Here is a 16,205-nt window from a genome sequence, read left to right on the forward strand (position 1 = left end):
CTCTCTCTCTCTCTCTCTCTCTCTCTCTCTCTCTCTCTCTCTCTCTCTCTATGCACGAGTATATGTAAATATTTTTATTTAATCCCTACCACTGAGGAGAAAAATGTGTAAGAAAGCCTCCTCACCCCACAGTTATACATCCCTACTTACTTTTGGGAAGGCCCATGCATAACCCCCAGGGAAGAACTCCTCAGTGGCCACATGTAGGTCATGTGTCCTCCTGGGGTTACTGTTGTGCTCCATCATAGTGAAGTGCAAGAATGTCTTCGATGCTAGGAAGGCAAATCTTCCTTGGTTCACGAGCACCATACTGTCTGATACGGTGTGAAATTGCATATCCTTCACCATTTTCTGATATTGAGGTACAGTGGAAGTCATGAACAGCTGATATGCTGCACCCTGCCAAAAGCAGTTATATTGTTAATATTTTGTATGGAATGTTCAAGATTCATCAACTAAATTATCAGACGATAATTTCTTCCTTTTACTTGTTGTTTATTTTAAACTTTGGATAGCCACCATGTAGTGATGAGGTTGGTGAAGAATATACCCAATCATTCTAGCTTTAAATAACAATTTTACTCTAAAGAAAATAATATGTATTTGGAAAACAAGCAATAGACGTAAATATTACTGATATGTGTGTGGCATGACTGTAATATTTGTTCTCTGCCACGATGATAAGGTAGTAACGTTGTTCCCATAAAGGTGTATAGGTAACTGAAACAGTTAACTGGCGCTGCTAAAATCATGCAGTGAGTTAGGGAGGGAGGGGAAAGAGAGAATGTGGTAGAACGTCAGAGGGAAGGAGGTAAAAGGGGATCGTAGAAGAGGGTTTAGTTCCCAGGGTTATTTTCAGCTGAACTATAATGTAATGCGATCATGATTATAATGTCAAGCTGGATCAAAGGGAAATAGAACAACTGGGAAATGTGAAATGTCTCAGGGGAGAAAGGATTACATGAAAAATAAATATAGTGTTATAACCCTTTAGTGGATACGTGCCCACACACATATTTTATTTTCACCACTGCCCCCCAAATATTAATCACATGTGAGGTATCCTGTTTTACAAAGCGTCATTGCCAGCCGGGACAATTTGGGCCACCTGGACCACCGCAGAGGCCCAGACCATTTTAATCGCGACTAGCATCAATTGATTTTTTTTTTTTTTTTTTTTAGGGGGGAGGAGGTGGGAGTTCGGATATCATTTATCAAGGGCAACAATATATATACATTGTATGGAAGATAACTAGATCTGATGTGAGAGGTGTAAGACTGAGAGGAAGACCACGAATAGGATGGATGGACAGTGTGAAGAGAGCGCTGGATGCGAGAGGGATGTCTGTTGAGCAAGGAAGAGTGGCTGTGCGTGACAGAAATAAATGGAGAGAAATTGTGAATGAATAAGTGATGATGCAGCCCTGAAGGGATATTCTCCCGCATTTGGTCTGATCAGCTAGTCAGGTCATGTGCTGGTAAGGGGATGGGTCTGTTATGATGTGGCAGGGGTAAACCAGTTCTGCTGTCGGGCCCTGCTGTGTATGTCACTGATTGCATTGCACAGTTGACCCTTGTGCGGTGTGGTGCGGTGAAGATCTGTCCGTTCTTCCCTTTGGGGCTAAGATGCGAATGAATGTGTTTGAATGGATGAGTAAATGGGGAGTGTGTCGTCCTGTCTCGGCTACCTCCCTTTCCTTGGGGGAAGCAGCCTAGGTATATAAAAAATAAATAAAAAATGGAAGTGTGAAGATGGTGCAGCTGGTTTCAACAAATTGATAAAATTTTGAATTAATTCAGTGAAATCCAGGAATAGTAAACATGTTGGGGAGCTTTGTGAAAAAAAGGTTAGTTTCCTGTGAACTTACGATCGGTGAAAAGTACCTGAATTCTTGTGATAATACCAATCAGTGTCTGTTGTTTATGGGGATGATATAAGAAAACTTTAAGAATAACAGTGGTTGTTACGGTGCATGACCACTGTTGGTCCAGGTTCGCCCCAGTGTGTTTACACACCACCAAGGCAGTCTTAGACCAGTAGAGTATTTCATATGTAATAATATTTCACTTGCATAATGCGTACGTGTGTGTGTGTAATTCACTGGGTCGGTCAGGATCACTTGATGGTCGTGATCGTCAGCTTTTACCCTCCCGGAAGGGAGCTGAGAGCTCATATAGTCCGATCTAAGGGCAAGGCTGTGACCTTCACACACGCACACACCCGTCCCCTTGCTCAAGGGGGACAGTAACCACCCACTTCGTCAGCAAAACTTTTCCCAACCTGAGCGAGGTGCGAACTTCCGTCCACCAGTTGGCAAGCGAGAACGTTACCACTGCACCAGCGAATGGTGTGTGTGTGTGTGTGTGTGTGTGTGTGTGTGTGTGTGTGTGTGTGTGTGAACTTGTAGGAGTGCGTTGGTGTGCGTGTGTGAGTTTATGGCCTTCAAATTATTCATGAAAACTAAGACAGCGATGTTGTAAATGAATGCGGTGAAATAACTTAATTTGGCACCGATGCAATGTATAGTAAGTTCCTTGCATGTTTTGTTAATGGTTAAGTGTTCTACTTTACATGCATGATCACTGCAGTTGCCTTCAATATGCAAAAGGAAGAGCTTATGGGATGATACCTTGTAGCAAGGAAGGGGGAGGGGGGGCTGACAGGGAACAGCGAGTGGGGTGGGGTGAAGAACCCACTAACAACGACAAATCATGCCTCTTGAATCACTCCTGGACTGCAGTGGAGTTCAACATAAGTAATCCCTTACATACTAACCTTGTCGCTACTGATTCCATATTCTAAATTGGAATCATGGAGCTGCTGCAGTGTGTTTATGGTAGAAGGAGCAAAGGGCACAGTCAAGCTACTGGTAAGGTAGGTCTTGTAATAGGTCGTCACCAGTAACGCATACAGAAGCCAAAAACCAAGAAACACCTGGTCAGAGGAAGAGGACAGTTATATATACTTACAGTAAAATATTAATAAAAAAAAAGGGTGGGGGGAATGCAAAGTAAAAACATTTATATGGAGGGATCCAGTGCTGTTGTAATTAAACAGTAAAGTTCATTACGACTCAGAAAAAGTTGTTCTATTTTCATCTCGGTGTATATACATTATCAAACCTTGTGACGGATATATTAGGAAATATCACATGCAGGCAGCACAAGGCATCCTCATGAAGCATGGCTAGAAACAGCCGGTAGGATCAATTCGATTTTTGCAAAATTCTTCATTTGTGGCGTCAGTTTCCTTATGACAAAGTTATACCAGTCCGGATAATTTTGATTGATTATATTGTAAAATAAAATGCAACACTAGTCACAATAAACATTTAAAACATGTATATAGCAATATGATATTTTGATCATCCTTCTCTGCAAAAGAAATTGACTGCACAAGGCATTATGTTAAAAAAAAAAAAAAAATCACACGCCAGGGAATATATTACTGATACAAACAAAACTATGCAACATAACTGCATCCTAATACTTGGTGTTGTTGCCTTTAGACGATTTAGAGTCTGAAGGCTTTTGGGCCTGCTGTTTGCAAAATTTTGGAAATATTCTGCAGTCATCTCTTTGACCCACATATTGCGAATCTCATCCATAACGCATGGCAATGACAAGGTGTTGTATATTGTAATTCCATGCGTTTTCCATGAAATTAAGATCTGGAGAGTTTACCTGGCCAATCCAGTACTTCAGTGTCATGATCTGAGAGGAATTTCATTGCCCTTTTTGCTTTGTGACATGGAGTAGACCCTGCTTAAAATGTGTGCAACCATGAAACTCAGAATTGTAGGAGATGGATGTCCCACACCAGCATATTCTAATCAGCATTCATCGTCGTGTTTTTAGGAAGGAAATACAGGCCTCCCTTGCTCACTTCCCGGCTAAAGCAATCCCACACCATTATGCCATCACTGTGCTTGACAGTCTTCTGTATGTAGTGGACTTCACAGTGCGTGACGTTGCGAGGCCGCCTTACCCGCCAAATGCGAGGACAAAACACATGAAGGTGCTCTCATCACAGGACATTATTTTCCTCCGGTCTTCTGCGGTTCAGTCTTTGTTTATGTATCATTAGCATGATAGGTATTTGTATCATCTGTATATATGTAACTATTTTGTAATAATGGATAATGTAAGTCACACCAAATGTTTTCTTCTATTGCGCATCTCAAGCGTAATTTGTTTGGAGTCAGCTGACTTGACGGGTGTTTTCGATGTATACATCTCAGTTGCAGCTGGTTGTTGGTGGACGCTGGGTATTTACTTGTTGTTGGAGCCATATTATAAGGGTAGGTACAAGTTGTATAGGATTGTGGAGTTGCGAATACTTAGGTCATGAGGAAATAATAGTGGTATACTGTACATAAAGCAACGTAATTGTATCCACCCCTGTCGGGTTTGTTTGATGGTGGATTGGAATGTTTACTATCTGCGGCTTTCAGCCGGTGCAGGAACTGTGTGCAGAAGTGGTAGCCTAAGGTGATGATGACAGGATGCTCTCCTACTGGGAATCGAGCCTCGTGAGGGTGTGGCCATTGAAGTGAGTGTAAATAATATTACTTTGTGTTGTATATAGCGGTGAGGCATGTTGTGCCTAGGGATAATATTTGGGCTTTGGTAAATATATTTTCAATTCCTTGCTTTATTATTGTATGCAATTGTGAATTATTATGGATATGATTGTTATGGAATTATTGTGCAGGCATATCTATTATTCATATTTGTTTATTGATGTGATTAGGCTTATAGACTACTCACTGTGTTACTTTTTGATTACCACTGAGGACTGGACCGATACTACATTTGCACTACATAGATTTATTGCATTGATTTATTGTGGCCCAATGAATTTGCCTTAGATTGTGTACATAGGAATTTTATAACATTATTGAGACTCTGTTCTCTGTTTTATTACAATTCATGTTCCCATTGTTTTATTGGATTATTGTATTACAGGTTGAAACTTCTTCTGGAATAAATAGTTGTTATGACTTGTGGCCCATCCTTGATTTTCCCAGTACATTTCAACTTCAACCACCATGGGGGTGCAAGAGGAATATGATGCCTTGAAGAGACAGAGGGGCACCACCAAAGGAAAATTCACCAGGAAGGTAACATTGTGTGAGGAAGGATTGGATAGAGGTGATCATTTATCAGTGTTAAAGAGGAACTGTGATGAAGTGTTGGAAGCATTCAAATGCTTGGAGAGTAAAAGTGATGAACTGCTAACTTTCATATGTGACAATAATCTAAGTGACAATGTGGAACAGGAAGCCCAGAAATACATTTTAGACTGTGAAAGAGTTAAGAATGATTTATGTGCAAAAATAGGTAAAATTGAGAATGACCAGAAAGCCATGGATAAACCTAAAGTTAAAGTAAAGAAATTTGAGCCACCTAAGTTTGAAGGTAATCTGAGAGACTACCCTACCTTTAAAGAGGATTATAAGAATCTTGTCAAAAGTATGTATGGTACTGATCCATATGCTCTTAAAATGTGTCTTGGTGGTGAAGCACTACAGGCAGTAAAGGGCTTTGAGGGTAACTATGAGGAAATGTTTCAGCGACTGGATGATAAATTTGGAAATTCAAGAAAGATTGTGGATTTAGTGATAAGTGATCTCAAGTCTTTAAAGAAGATTACTGATGGTGACACCAAAGGATTCATTAAAATGGTAGACCAGGTTGAGCAGTGTTGGTTAGATCTGAAAAAGGTAAATCTATCGGATGAACTTAACACAGCCAACGTTGTCAGTCACATTGAAAAGGTTTTACCTTCTCTTCAAAAGAGAGAATGGGTCATTAAAGCAGAAGAAGTGTCAGTCACTAGCAAGTTGTTTCCAGAGATGTTGAAGTTCCTGCAGAAGGAGAGGAAAGTTTTGGAGTACATGAATTCTAGCATTAGAAATAGTAGTGGTGATAATAAGGTAACACAAGCAGTACATAATGTTAACAGTACATTTGATAATAACACTGATTCAGACCTGGTAAAGTTGGTGAAGAAGATGGGTGAAGAGCAGCAGGTCAAGAATAAAGAATTTGAATCATGTATTGTAAGCTTAACTGAGATGGTAAAAGGTGCTAACCATAAGGCAGAGAGCAGGGGTGGAGGGTGCTTGTTACACAACTCAACGGGTCATGAGATTACAGACTGTTATAAGTTCAAAGGTCTTAGTAGCAAAGATAGACTTGAGATGATGAAGAATAATGGCATATGCTTTAGGTGCTTGAAGGGATATCATCCAGCTCGTAGCTGCAAAGTGGGTAAATTGTGTGATGTGGTGATTGTAGGACAAGGGTTGTGTAATCGTAATCATCATCCACTTTTGCACCCTGATAAGATGGAAGGTACTCTTCATAATGTAGTATCAGAGAAGACATTTACAACTTTGTTGAATATCAGTGCATTAAATAGCGGAAACCAACCTGTTACTGTATTATGGGATTCAGGATCTGATATTTCGTTGATAATTCATAGCATGGCAAAGAAACTGGGATTGAAAGGGAAGAATGTCAATCTTTCTATGATTAAAGTAGGTAATACCATTGAACATCAATCTAGTAAAGAATATTGTGTGCCTTTAACTGACAAAACTGGTAGGGTTTGGAATGTGGATGCTGTTGGTATCAATGAGATATCAGCCAGAATCAAGAAGGTTGACCTATCAAAAATGCCTGAACTTTTTGTGGGAATATCAAGATCCGAGGTAAATCGCCCACATGGTGAAATTGACATGCTCATTGGTGCCAATTATAGTGAATTGTTACCAAGAGTTGTTCAAACAAAGAAGAGTCTACAGTTGTTAGAAAATCAGTTTGGGCTCAGTATCCAAGGTAGATATGATGAAAATACAGGTCAGGTCAACGCTAACAACCATTTACTCGTAAGAACGCATAAACTGTTAAGCTTTGCAAGTCTGAATGAAATCAGCATTGAGTCTGCTGATAATCTAAAGAGTACGTTGGATAAATTTTTTGCCATAGAGGAAATTGGAATAAAGTGTGAGCCACAATGTATCAAGTGTATGTGTAGAGGTTGTCCTGGACCTAACTGCATAAGTTTGAGAGAAGAAAAGGAACTAGCGTTAATTGAGGAAGGATTGGTGTACAATGAAGAGCAGAAATGCTGGATAGCTAGTTATCCATGGATAAAGGACCCAAATAATCTGTAAAATAACCTCAAAGTAGCAATTGCCAGATTAAGAACAACAGAGATCAGATTAAAGAAACTCGGCATCGAATATGCAAATAAATATCAAAGTGAAATTGAAGATATGGTTAGTAGGGGAGTAGCGAGGAAACTAAGTAAGGAAGAGGTTAGAGACTACGAGGGTCCAGTTCATTATGTTCCCCATCATGAGGTGTTGAAGCCAGAATCTAGTTCAACCCCCCTGCTCATCGTTTTCAACTCCTCTGCATCTTATATGGGCCAGAAGCTGAAAGACTTTTGGGCTAAGGGGCCCGACATTTTGAATAATTTGCTTGGAGTGTTATTTAGATTTAGACAAGATACGGTAGCTATAGCAGGTGACATATCGAAGATGTATCATACTGTCAGACTCAGCACACTAGATGAACACACTCATAGATTTGTGTGGAGGGACTTGGATAGCAATAGACCACCTGATCATTATGTACTCACCACAGTCACTTTTGGAGATAGGCCTAGTGGTACTATAGCTACATTGGCTTTGAGACACACGGTAGAAAGGTTTGGTGGGGAGGTTCCAGAAGTGCAAGACATGATTATCAATAATGCTTATGTGGATCATATACTGTATTCTACTGACTGTGTTGAGAAAGCCTTTAATTTGATACAGAATGCGGAGGAGATACTTACTCTGGGAAGTTTTCGGGTGAAGCATTGGATAGTCAGTGGGCATTATGAAAATTGTAATTTCAATGTGATAGATAGACTCTGATTGTGAGAAGATTTTAGGTCTGAAATGGAATCCTAAGGAGGACAATTTTTCCTTCACAGTAAAGGTTAATTTCTCACCAAGAGTGAGAAAGATAAGGAGTGGTCCAAATTTAGAGTGCTGTGAGATTGAAGCCAAATTTCCAGAGGTTTTAACACGCAGAATGATATTGAGTCAGATTGCTTCACTCTATGATCCACTGGGGTTTACTGTACCAGTTGTACTGAAAGCTAAAGTTTTGATGAGGTCCATGATTACCAAAGGTAATTCAAATGATAGAGGAATAAAATGGGATGATCCACTTGATGCTTCTGTGGTGAATGAATGGAAAAGGTTCCTTAAAGAGTTGTATGCATTAGAAGACTTGACTTTCAGAAGACCCTTGAAACCATCTAATGCCTTTGGTAAGCCCATCCTAATCATATTTTCTGATGGTAGCACACAGGCATATGGGGCATGTGCATATGTAAGGTGGCAGATTGGTAAAGATAAGTTTGATGCAAATCTGATTGTGGCCAAGAATAAGATTGCACCGGTAAAACAGTTGTCTATTCCTCGCTTGGAGCTTTGTGGTGCTCTTATGGCAGCTAGGTTGAGAGAGTCTATAATGAAGGAGTTTAAATGGGAGTTTGAATCAGTGTATCACATTGTTGATTCATCCATTGTAAGATCACAAATTCAAAAGGAGTCTCACTGGTTTAACACTTTTGTTGCAGTACGTATAGCAGAGGTACAAGTCAAAACAGATTCAAGCGAATGGTGGTGGGTTGATAGAGTTCAGAATGTTGCAGACTTAACATCCAAACCATGTCATCCAGAGAAGATTGGGAAAGACTCTGCCTGGCAAAATGGACCTAATTTTCTGACTTTACCAATTTCAGAATGGCCTATTAGACAAATATGTGAAGATGAACTAACAGATAGAATCAGTATTACCATGACTGTTGCTAAAGTGAACCAGGACATTATTGATTTGGGAGTAATTGATGTTGATAAATTTAGTGGTTATTATAGATTACTGAGACTTACATGTAGGATAATGGCTGTGTTCAAGTGCAAATCCTTCAAGGGTATTTTGAAAGAACCCACTGTCAAAGGTGTTGCAGAAGCAGAATTAATGTGGGTTAGAAAGATAAAGAAAACATGATGGATTGGGAAGTGAGATTCAAAAGATTGGGTCCCACACTTGAAAATGGGATAATTGTAGTAGGACAAAGAATATCGAAGTGGTTGAAAGAGAATTGGAATCAAGAATACTACATGTTAATACCAGCCAACCACCCAGTAACAAGACTGTATATATTATGTTTACACAATGTGGATCATGCAGGTGTAGAGACTACCTTGGCAAAGCTGCAGAGAAGATTTTGGGTTCCTGGGGCCTGGAAGATAATAAAGACAATCAAAAATTGATGTGTAGTATGTAGGAAGTTAACAAAGAAAATAGAAGACCAATGTATGGGTCAAGTGAGGACAGAAAGATTGAAACCTGCTCCACCTTTTTACCACACAGCAGTGGATTTGTTTGGGCCATTGACAATAAGGGACACGGTCAAGAAGAGAACTCATGGTAAAGCATTTGGAGTTATATTTAATTGTTTGGTGACTAGGGCAGTTTATTTGGATTTGGCAGAGGGATATAGTACCGATGATTTCTTGACCACATTTCAGAGATTCACTGCTATCAGGGGTGCCCCTAGGTTCATATATTCGGATAAGGGGATTCAACTGATATCAGCTAGCAAGAAAATAGAAAGTATTGGTGAGAAGGAGGGGGTAACATGGACTTTTAACATTCCTAGTGATGCACCTTGGTATAATGGTGCAAGTGAAGCTCTGATCAAGTCTGTCAAAAGGAGCCTGTGTATTACTATTGGAAATTCTGTATTAAATTTTGGGGAATTACAGACTGCTTTATTTGCTATTGCCAATTTGTTAAACGAGCAACCAATTGGTACAAAACCTGGGTTTAGTTTGGAATTAGGTAGCTACCTCTGCCCTAATGATTTGTTACTTGGCCGTTCTAGTAATTACTGTCCAAGTGGTATGTACGAGGTCAGTGGAGATCATAAACGGAGGCTGGAATTTATGCAGAAGATTGTAGATTCATTTTGGAAGAAGTGGCAGCGGGACTATTTCCCTTCCATGTTGATCAGGCAGAAGTGGCACACAACTGGAAGGAATGTAAGAGTGGGTGATGTAGTTCTAGTGCAAGATAGCAACTCAGTGAGAGGGGCATGGAAACTGGCACAGGTGATTAGAGCTGATCCAGGACGGGATGGCGCCGTTCGTGATGTTGATTTGAGGTACAAGATAATAAGGCAAGGGAAGGGATATGATGGTGATGTGGATAAGGTAATGAGTAGATCGGTACATAGATTAGTGGTGTTATTGCCGATAGAGGAACAAATGTAATCTCGATGTGTATGTATTATGATAGACTACTGGTATACCTGTTGTAACTTGTGGGGGGCGGAGTGTATCATTAGCATGATAGGTATTTGTATCATCTGTATATATGTAACTATTTTGTAATAATGGATAATGTAAGTCACACCAAATGTTTTCTTCTATTGCGCATCTCAAGCGTAATTTGTTTGGAGTCAGCTGACTTGACGGGTGTTTTCGATGTATACCTCTCAGTTGCAGCTGGTTGTTGGTGGACGCTGGGTATTTACTTGTTGTTGGAGCCATATTATAAGGGTAGGTACAAGTTGTATAGGATTGTGGAGTTGCGAATACTTAGGTCATGAGGAAATAATAGTGGTATACTGTACATAAAGCAACGTAATTGTATCCACCCCTGTCGGGTTTGTTTGATGGTGGATTGGAATGTTTACTATCTGCGGCTTTCAGCCGGTGTAGGAACTGTGTGCAGAAGTGGTAGCCTAAGGTGATGATGACAGGATGCTCACCTACTGGGAATCGAGGCTCGTGATGGTGTGGCCATTGAAGTGAGTGTAAATAATATTACTTTGTGTTGTATATAGCGGTGAGGCATGTTGTCCCTAGGGTGAATATTTGGGCTTTGGTAAATATATTTTCAATTCCTTGCTTTATTATTGTATGCAATTGTGAATTATTATGGATATGATTGTTATGGAATTATTGTGCAGGCATATCTATTATTCATATTTGTTTATTGATGTGATTAGGCTTATAGACTACTCACTGTGTTACTTTTTGATTACCACTGAGGACTGGACCGATACTACATTTGCACTACATAGATTTATTGCATTGATTTATTGTGGCCCAATGAATTTGCCTTAGATTGTGTACATAGGAATTTTATAACATTATTGAGACTCTGTTCTCTGTTTTATTACAATTCATGTTCCCATTGTTTTATTGGATTATTGTATTACAGGTTGAAACTTCTGGAATAAATAGTTGTTATGACTTGTGGCCCATCCTTGATTTTTCCAGTACAGTTTACTTGCAAAGTAAAGCTGTTTCTGACGCATTTGATTGGTCAGAAGTGGTTCCTTGGTTGGCAAGTATGATGTCAAGTTCGGGTCCTTTTGCAGCGTGTGTACGATGCTGTGGATAAGACACATCGAAAAAGGCTGGGATGATTAACTTTGAGATGTGTAGCCGTGATTTCAGCACGACTTTCACTACATTATTGATTTAGTCAGCTCGGAAGATAAATCTTGTTTCATCGGGGGTGATTTTAATATCGACCTGTTGAAAAGTAGAGCAAACCCACATGTCAGTAACCTATTATCTATGTGCTATTCTCATAATTTTTATAACACTATTAATAAACCCACACGCGTAACTTTAACATCCGCCACACTAATAGATCATATATGGACTAATGACTACATAAACTGCTTCACAAGCAATATTATATATAATAAAATTTCAGATCATTTTCCTGTTGTATCGGTGTTCAAATCCACACCATATTTACCGAAAGGTGAACAAACTGTCCTCCAGTATAGAGACTTTCACGAAAGTAGTATAAATACATTTAAAGAAAAAAATAGTCAAGTGTCTTGGGACCTTGTTTTATGTGCTAAAGACCCAGACGTAGGTTATTGTAATTTTAATCTACTTTCTAATATATTTCATAACCAGTTTCCGTTAAAACAAAAAATAATTAAATCTAAACATGCTGATAAGCCCTACATTACTGCAGATATTAGCCAGATGATCCGAGAAAGAAACAAGCTTCAAAGAGTGTGTGCCAAGAAACCCATTACTTACGGTGCAGGGTATCGCAGACTGCGCAATGAAATCACAGCTAAAATCAGAAAAGCAAAGTCATATTACTATAAGAATAAAATAAGTGAAAATATAGGTAACAATAAAAAAAAATGGTGTGTAATAAACTCTATAATTAATAAGCCTTCTTCACGACAAAGAAATAATTGCTTTTATTTAGTAAACAATAATGAGGTACAGTCGCCAAACTTTCCACCTGGGCCACCTAGCTGCGAGAGGTGGGTAACGGGTGCTGGCAACAGTGTATCTGTTTGTTCGTGTGTAAGTGCTCGACGAAAGTTCGGATCATCAACTCTCTTCGTCCATAGTGAACCTCCGTCAGAGTACAGAGTTCATCCCATAGATGGCTGGGTACGGAGTTCGGTGGGGAGAAAATTGTCTCAGGGGTTTTGCGGCTCTCCCGTCGGTTCAGTCTGTTGCATGAAACTGGTTGCACGGGAAATTGTTGTGTGTCACAGGTGCTGACCAAGGCCAAATGAATATGACTATATGAGTTTTATAATAAGATAATATATATAATATTACGATATAAATATATACATATTATATATAATACAATAACACCTATTATATTAATTTGACCTTGGTCCGTGCAACCTGTGGCGACCGGTTTCCTGCAACTTGTCGAGCCGGTGGGAGAGTTGCTTAAGGGGGGAGCTTGGCATAGTAAAGGCTAGGGGAGGCGCCGGACGTGCGGAGGGGGGGGGGTTACGTTATTCACACCGCCAGTGATAATTGCCGAACTAGTTTTTGAGATCCAGTAGCATCTACTAAATATTTGCATTCGAAACAGTACTAAACATTTAATTTTCTATGTTGTTTTTACATTGTTACGATAACATGTAAATGAACTATATACTGTAGTCGCTCCAAGTATTTCTCCAACTCTCTCCTTTTTATATCAGTAATTCCATTTCATAGGGTTATCACTTGATACCATTATCAGTATAGGTTGAAGAGGAATGCATTTACTTAACATCTGTCCAGTTACGAGTAAGATTACCTGCCATATTCACATCATCAATAACACTGACCAAACATTTAGATTATGTTTAGACACTGTTAACGGTTGCTTATTCCTCTTTGGTAAAACTTCAGGCAGATGTTTTTATGTGTTCTGTGGTGCACCATGAAGAGGTAGGAGGTTATAATACTGTCACCTCAACAGGCAAAGAGTTCATGCATACTATTATGTCAGGTATGATTATGACACCGTATCAACATTTCATATGACTATGGTCATTACAGCACACCTTTATAGTCCATTCATCTAACGAATGACTGAATTACACATTACAAGGACAATTGATTATTAGGTGTGTCGCTTATCTGTGAGGTCACACATTTACCTTCGACATCTACAGTTCCTCTCTCTCCTACTTAGTTTAAATCAATATCAACCCAATGAGTAATCCTGTAACGAATAATGACCTAACTTATCTAATCATGTCTGGAATCAAGAATGGTATTTCAGTAGGTTTAATCGAGACCGGCCCAGGACTGACGAAATGCAAAACGATCAGACACCGGCATCTATTTTTCTACCGTAAGGGCCGGTCACACGACGGTTCGTCCCCCCAGTATTCAGTAGACATTTTTTAGCCATGGGTTTATCATGTAATACTGAAAAAGGATACGTTGATAGTTATGTAAAGTTTGTAAATATGCCATCTTTTATATTATTTCACTTATTGTTAATATTATATTCCTTATTGTTTTCAATACTCGCATTATCTAATACTTTCAAGAAATTCCATCGACTAAAAATTATCGACTGAATATTGGGATGAACTCTGACTGAGGTTCACTACGGAAGACGAGAGTTGATGATCCGAACTTTCGTCGAGCATGTACACACGAACAAACAGATACACTGTTGCCAGCACCCGTTACCCACCTCTCGCTGCTAGCCGGCCCAGGTGGAAACTTTGGCGACTGTACATGAACCTAAGGAAGTAGCTGACCATTTTAATAATTACTTTGTCAGTGTTGGTAAGAAACTTGCTGAGTCTGTTGGAGAGTCTGAGATTAGTTTCTATTCACATTTATGCAATAGGCAAGACAGTGTATTCGTTTTGTCACCTACTACTGAACATGAAGTTACCCAGACTATAAAAAATCTACGGAATGTTGGTCCCGGATAAGACGATATCCCCATGTCCATCATTAAGGAAATAATGGCCTATCTAGTTCCTGTATTTGTCTTCCTCTTTAATTTATCTTTTGAGACCGGAAAGTTTCCTGACATGTTGAAATTGGCCAAAGTCATTCCAGTTTTTAAAGCTGGTGATCGTAAGCTGTTAAGCAATTATCGCCCTATCTCAATCCTGCCAGCAATCAGTAAGATAATAGAGAAATTGGTTTATGGTAGGTTAATTCAATTTTGCACCACCAACAGTATTATCACTGATTCACAATTTGGTTTTAGGGAAAAATTGTCTAACTGTCATTCACCAAGGACGTGCTGGCTTCATTTGATGAAAATAAATTTACTATGGGTGTATTTCTAGATCTGGCCAAGGCATTTGATACGGTTAATCACTCTATATTACTAAAGAAGCTTGAACACTATGGTATACAATGCACTTCAAATCAATGGTTTGCTTCCTACTTAGCCAATCGCAAACAGTTTGTGCAATACAAACAGTGCCAGTCTACCTGTATGCCAGTAGAATCTGGAGTTCCCCAGGGGTCGGTCTTAGGACCACTCTTGTTTATTTTGTACATAAATGACATCGTGTTCGCTACCTCACATATGAAGCCAGTACTATTTGCTGATGATAGTACCTTTTATGCAAGCCACCAAAATCTCAATGAACTATCAAATGTTGTAAATAGCAGCCTAACAGATATTAAAAAATGGATAACAAGCAACAAACTCACACTAAATGTAAGCAGATCTCATTACATTATATTTAGAAGGAAACAAAGCACGGCAAATCAACCCAACATCTACATAGATGCCCAGTCAGTTGAAAGAGTGGACAGAATAAAATTCCTTGGTGTTATAATTCATGAATGTTTGTCATGGCATTTACATATCCAGTATCTCCATACAAAGATTAGCAAACAGTGTGGTATCATGTACCAAATTCGTAATCAACTAACAACACGGTCTTTTAAGCTCAATTATTACTCGCTGATTTTTCCTTTATTGTTTTATTGCAACAGTGTATGGAGTGGCGCTTGTAAAACATTTATAGCCCAAGAGAAATCGGTCCGTATAATGGAAAACTTAAGCAAATATGACGATACTAATCCATCTTTCAAGAAATTGGGTATCCTAAAATTGCCTGATTTAAAGTCCTATTGCACTGCTTTGTTTGTTTACAAGTCTCTGCACAACCTGTCATTTAACAGTTACTTTGATTTTAATATGAATGATCGGTATAATCTCCGAAATAACTGTAATCTAAAAATATCGCTCATGGCTTCAACCCAGTCCCAGTCACGTATCACTTATCAGGGACACAAAATTTGGAATGGTATCCCAACGGCCAATCAGGAACTAAGTGAGGCTGTATCTTTCAAATCTGCTTATAAATCCTACTTACTATCAAAGTACTAATTCATTAAACTAGTTGACTTTCATTATTATTATTGTTATTGTGGTAGTTATTATTATTATCACTATTACTACTGGTATTAATATAAAATTACCTCCGTTTTGTTGTAGTGCTATCTTGTATATACCCTTTATTAAAATCTTAAACTATTGTCATTCGGGGATGACCATTATTACTTAAAAGTCATACAGCTGATTTAGTAAAATCGTAGTTTTAGCCTTAGTAGACAATTGATGTTTACCAAAAGTGCAAGAAAAACAAGGTGCCTTTAAAGAGAGTTCCCGGACTCTCAAAAGGCTCAGCCGCTAGTAGACTAAGTGTTATGTCAACTATTGTAATCTCTATGGCTATATAAACATTTGACTTTGACTTTGACTTCATTGCTTAGAAGATTATCTGTAGCCTTCGTAGTCTTGCGTTGTCGTTCAGGACGAGGTTTTCTGGGGGAGACATTTGGTGGGAGGCTAAGGGCACG

General features: G+C 39.0%; 2 protein-coding genes across 2 annotated transcripts; both read left to right on the plus strand.

Moving 5' to 3' along the window:
* The first annotated feature begins 5,051 nt into the window (after nt 1-5,051).
* On the plus strand, nt 5,052-7,900 carry LOC145401659 (uncharacterized). The gene is made up of 2 exons (XM_080273848.1): nt 5,052-6,867; nt 7,833-7,900. Exons 1-2 carry the CDS (start codon nt 5,052-5,054, stop codon nt 7,898-7,900), a joined length of 1,884 nt encoding a protein of 627 aa, XP_080129974.1.
* A 194-nt stretch (nt 7,901-8,094) lies between these two features.
* On the plus strand, nt 8,095-9,078 carry LOC145401660 (uncharacterized). Its single transcript, XM_080273849.1, has one exon. The coding sequence runs from the start codon at nt 8,095-8,097 to the stop codon at nt 9,076-9,078; it is 984 nt and encodes a 327-aa protein (XP_080129975.1).
* The last annotated feature ends 7,127 nt before the right edge of the window (nt 9,079-16,205 follow it).

This window comes from Coenobita brevimanus, chromosome 56 (assembly GCF_032717465.1).
Source record: "Coenobita brevimanus isolate Jiangsu-jjx chromosome 56, ASM3271746v2, whole genome shotgun sequence".
Lineage (NCBI taxonomy): Eukaryota > Metazoa > Arthropoda > Malacostraca > Decapoda > Coenobitidae > Coenobita > Coenobita brevimanus.

Bases quoted from the DNA above. Each gene is read 5' to 3' on its own strand.
- LOC145401659 (XM_080273848.1), top strand. From the start codon at position 5,052: ATGGGGGTGCAAGAGGAATATGATGCCTTGAAGAGACAGAGGGGCACC. The intron at 6,868-7,832 runs GTCAGGTCAACG...AATTTGATACAG, and splicing joins TAGATATGATGAAAATACAG to AATGCGGAGGAGATACTTAC.
- LOC145401660 (XM_080273849.1), top strand. From the start codon at position 8,095: ATGATATTGAGTCAGATTGCTTCACTCTATGATCCACTGGGGTTTACT.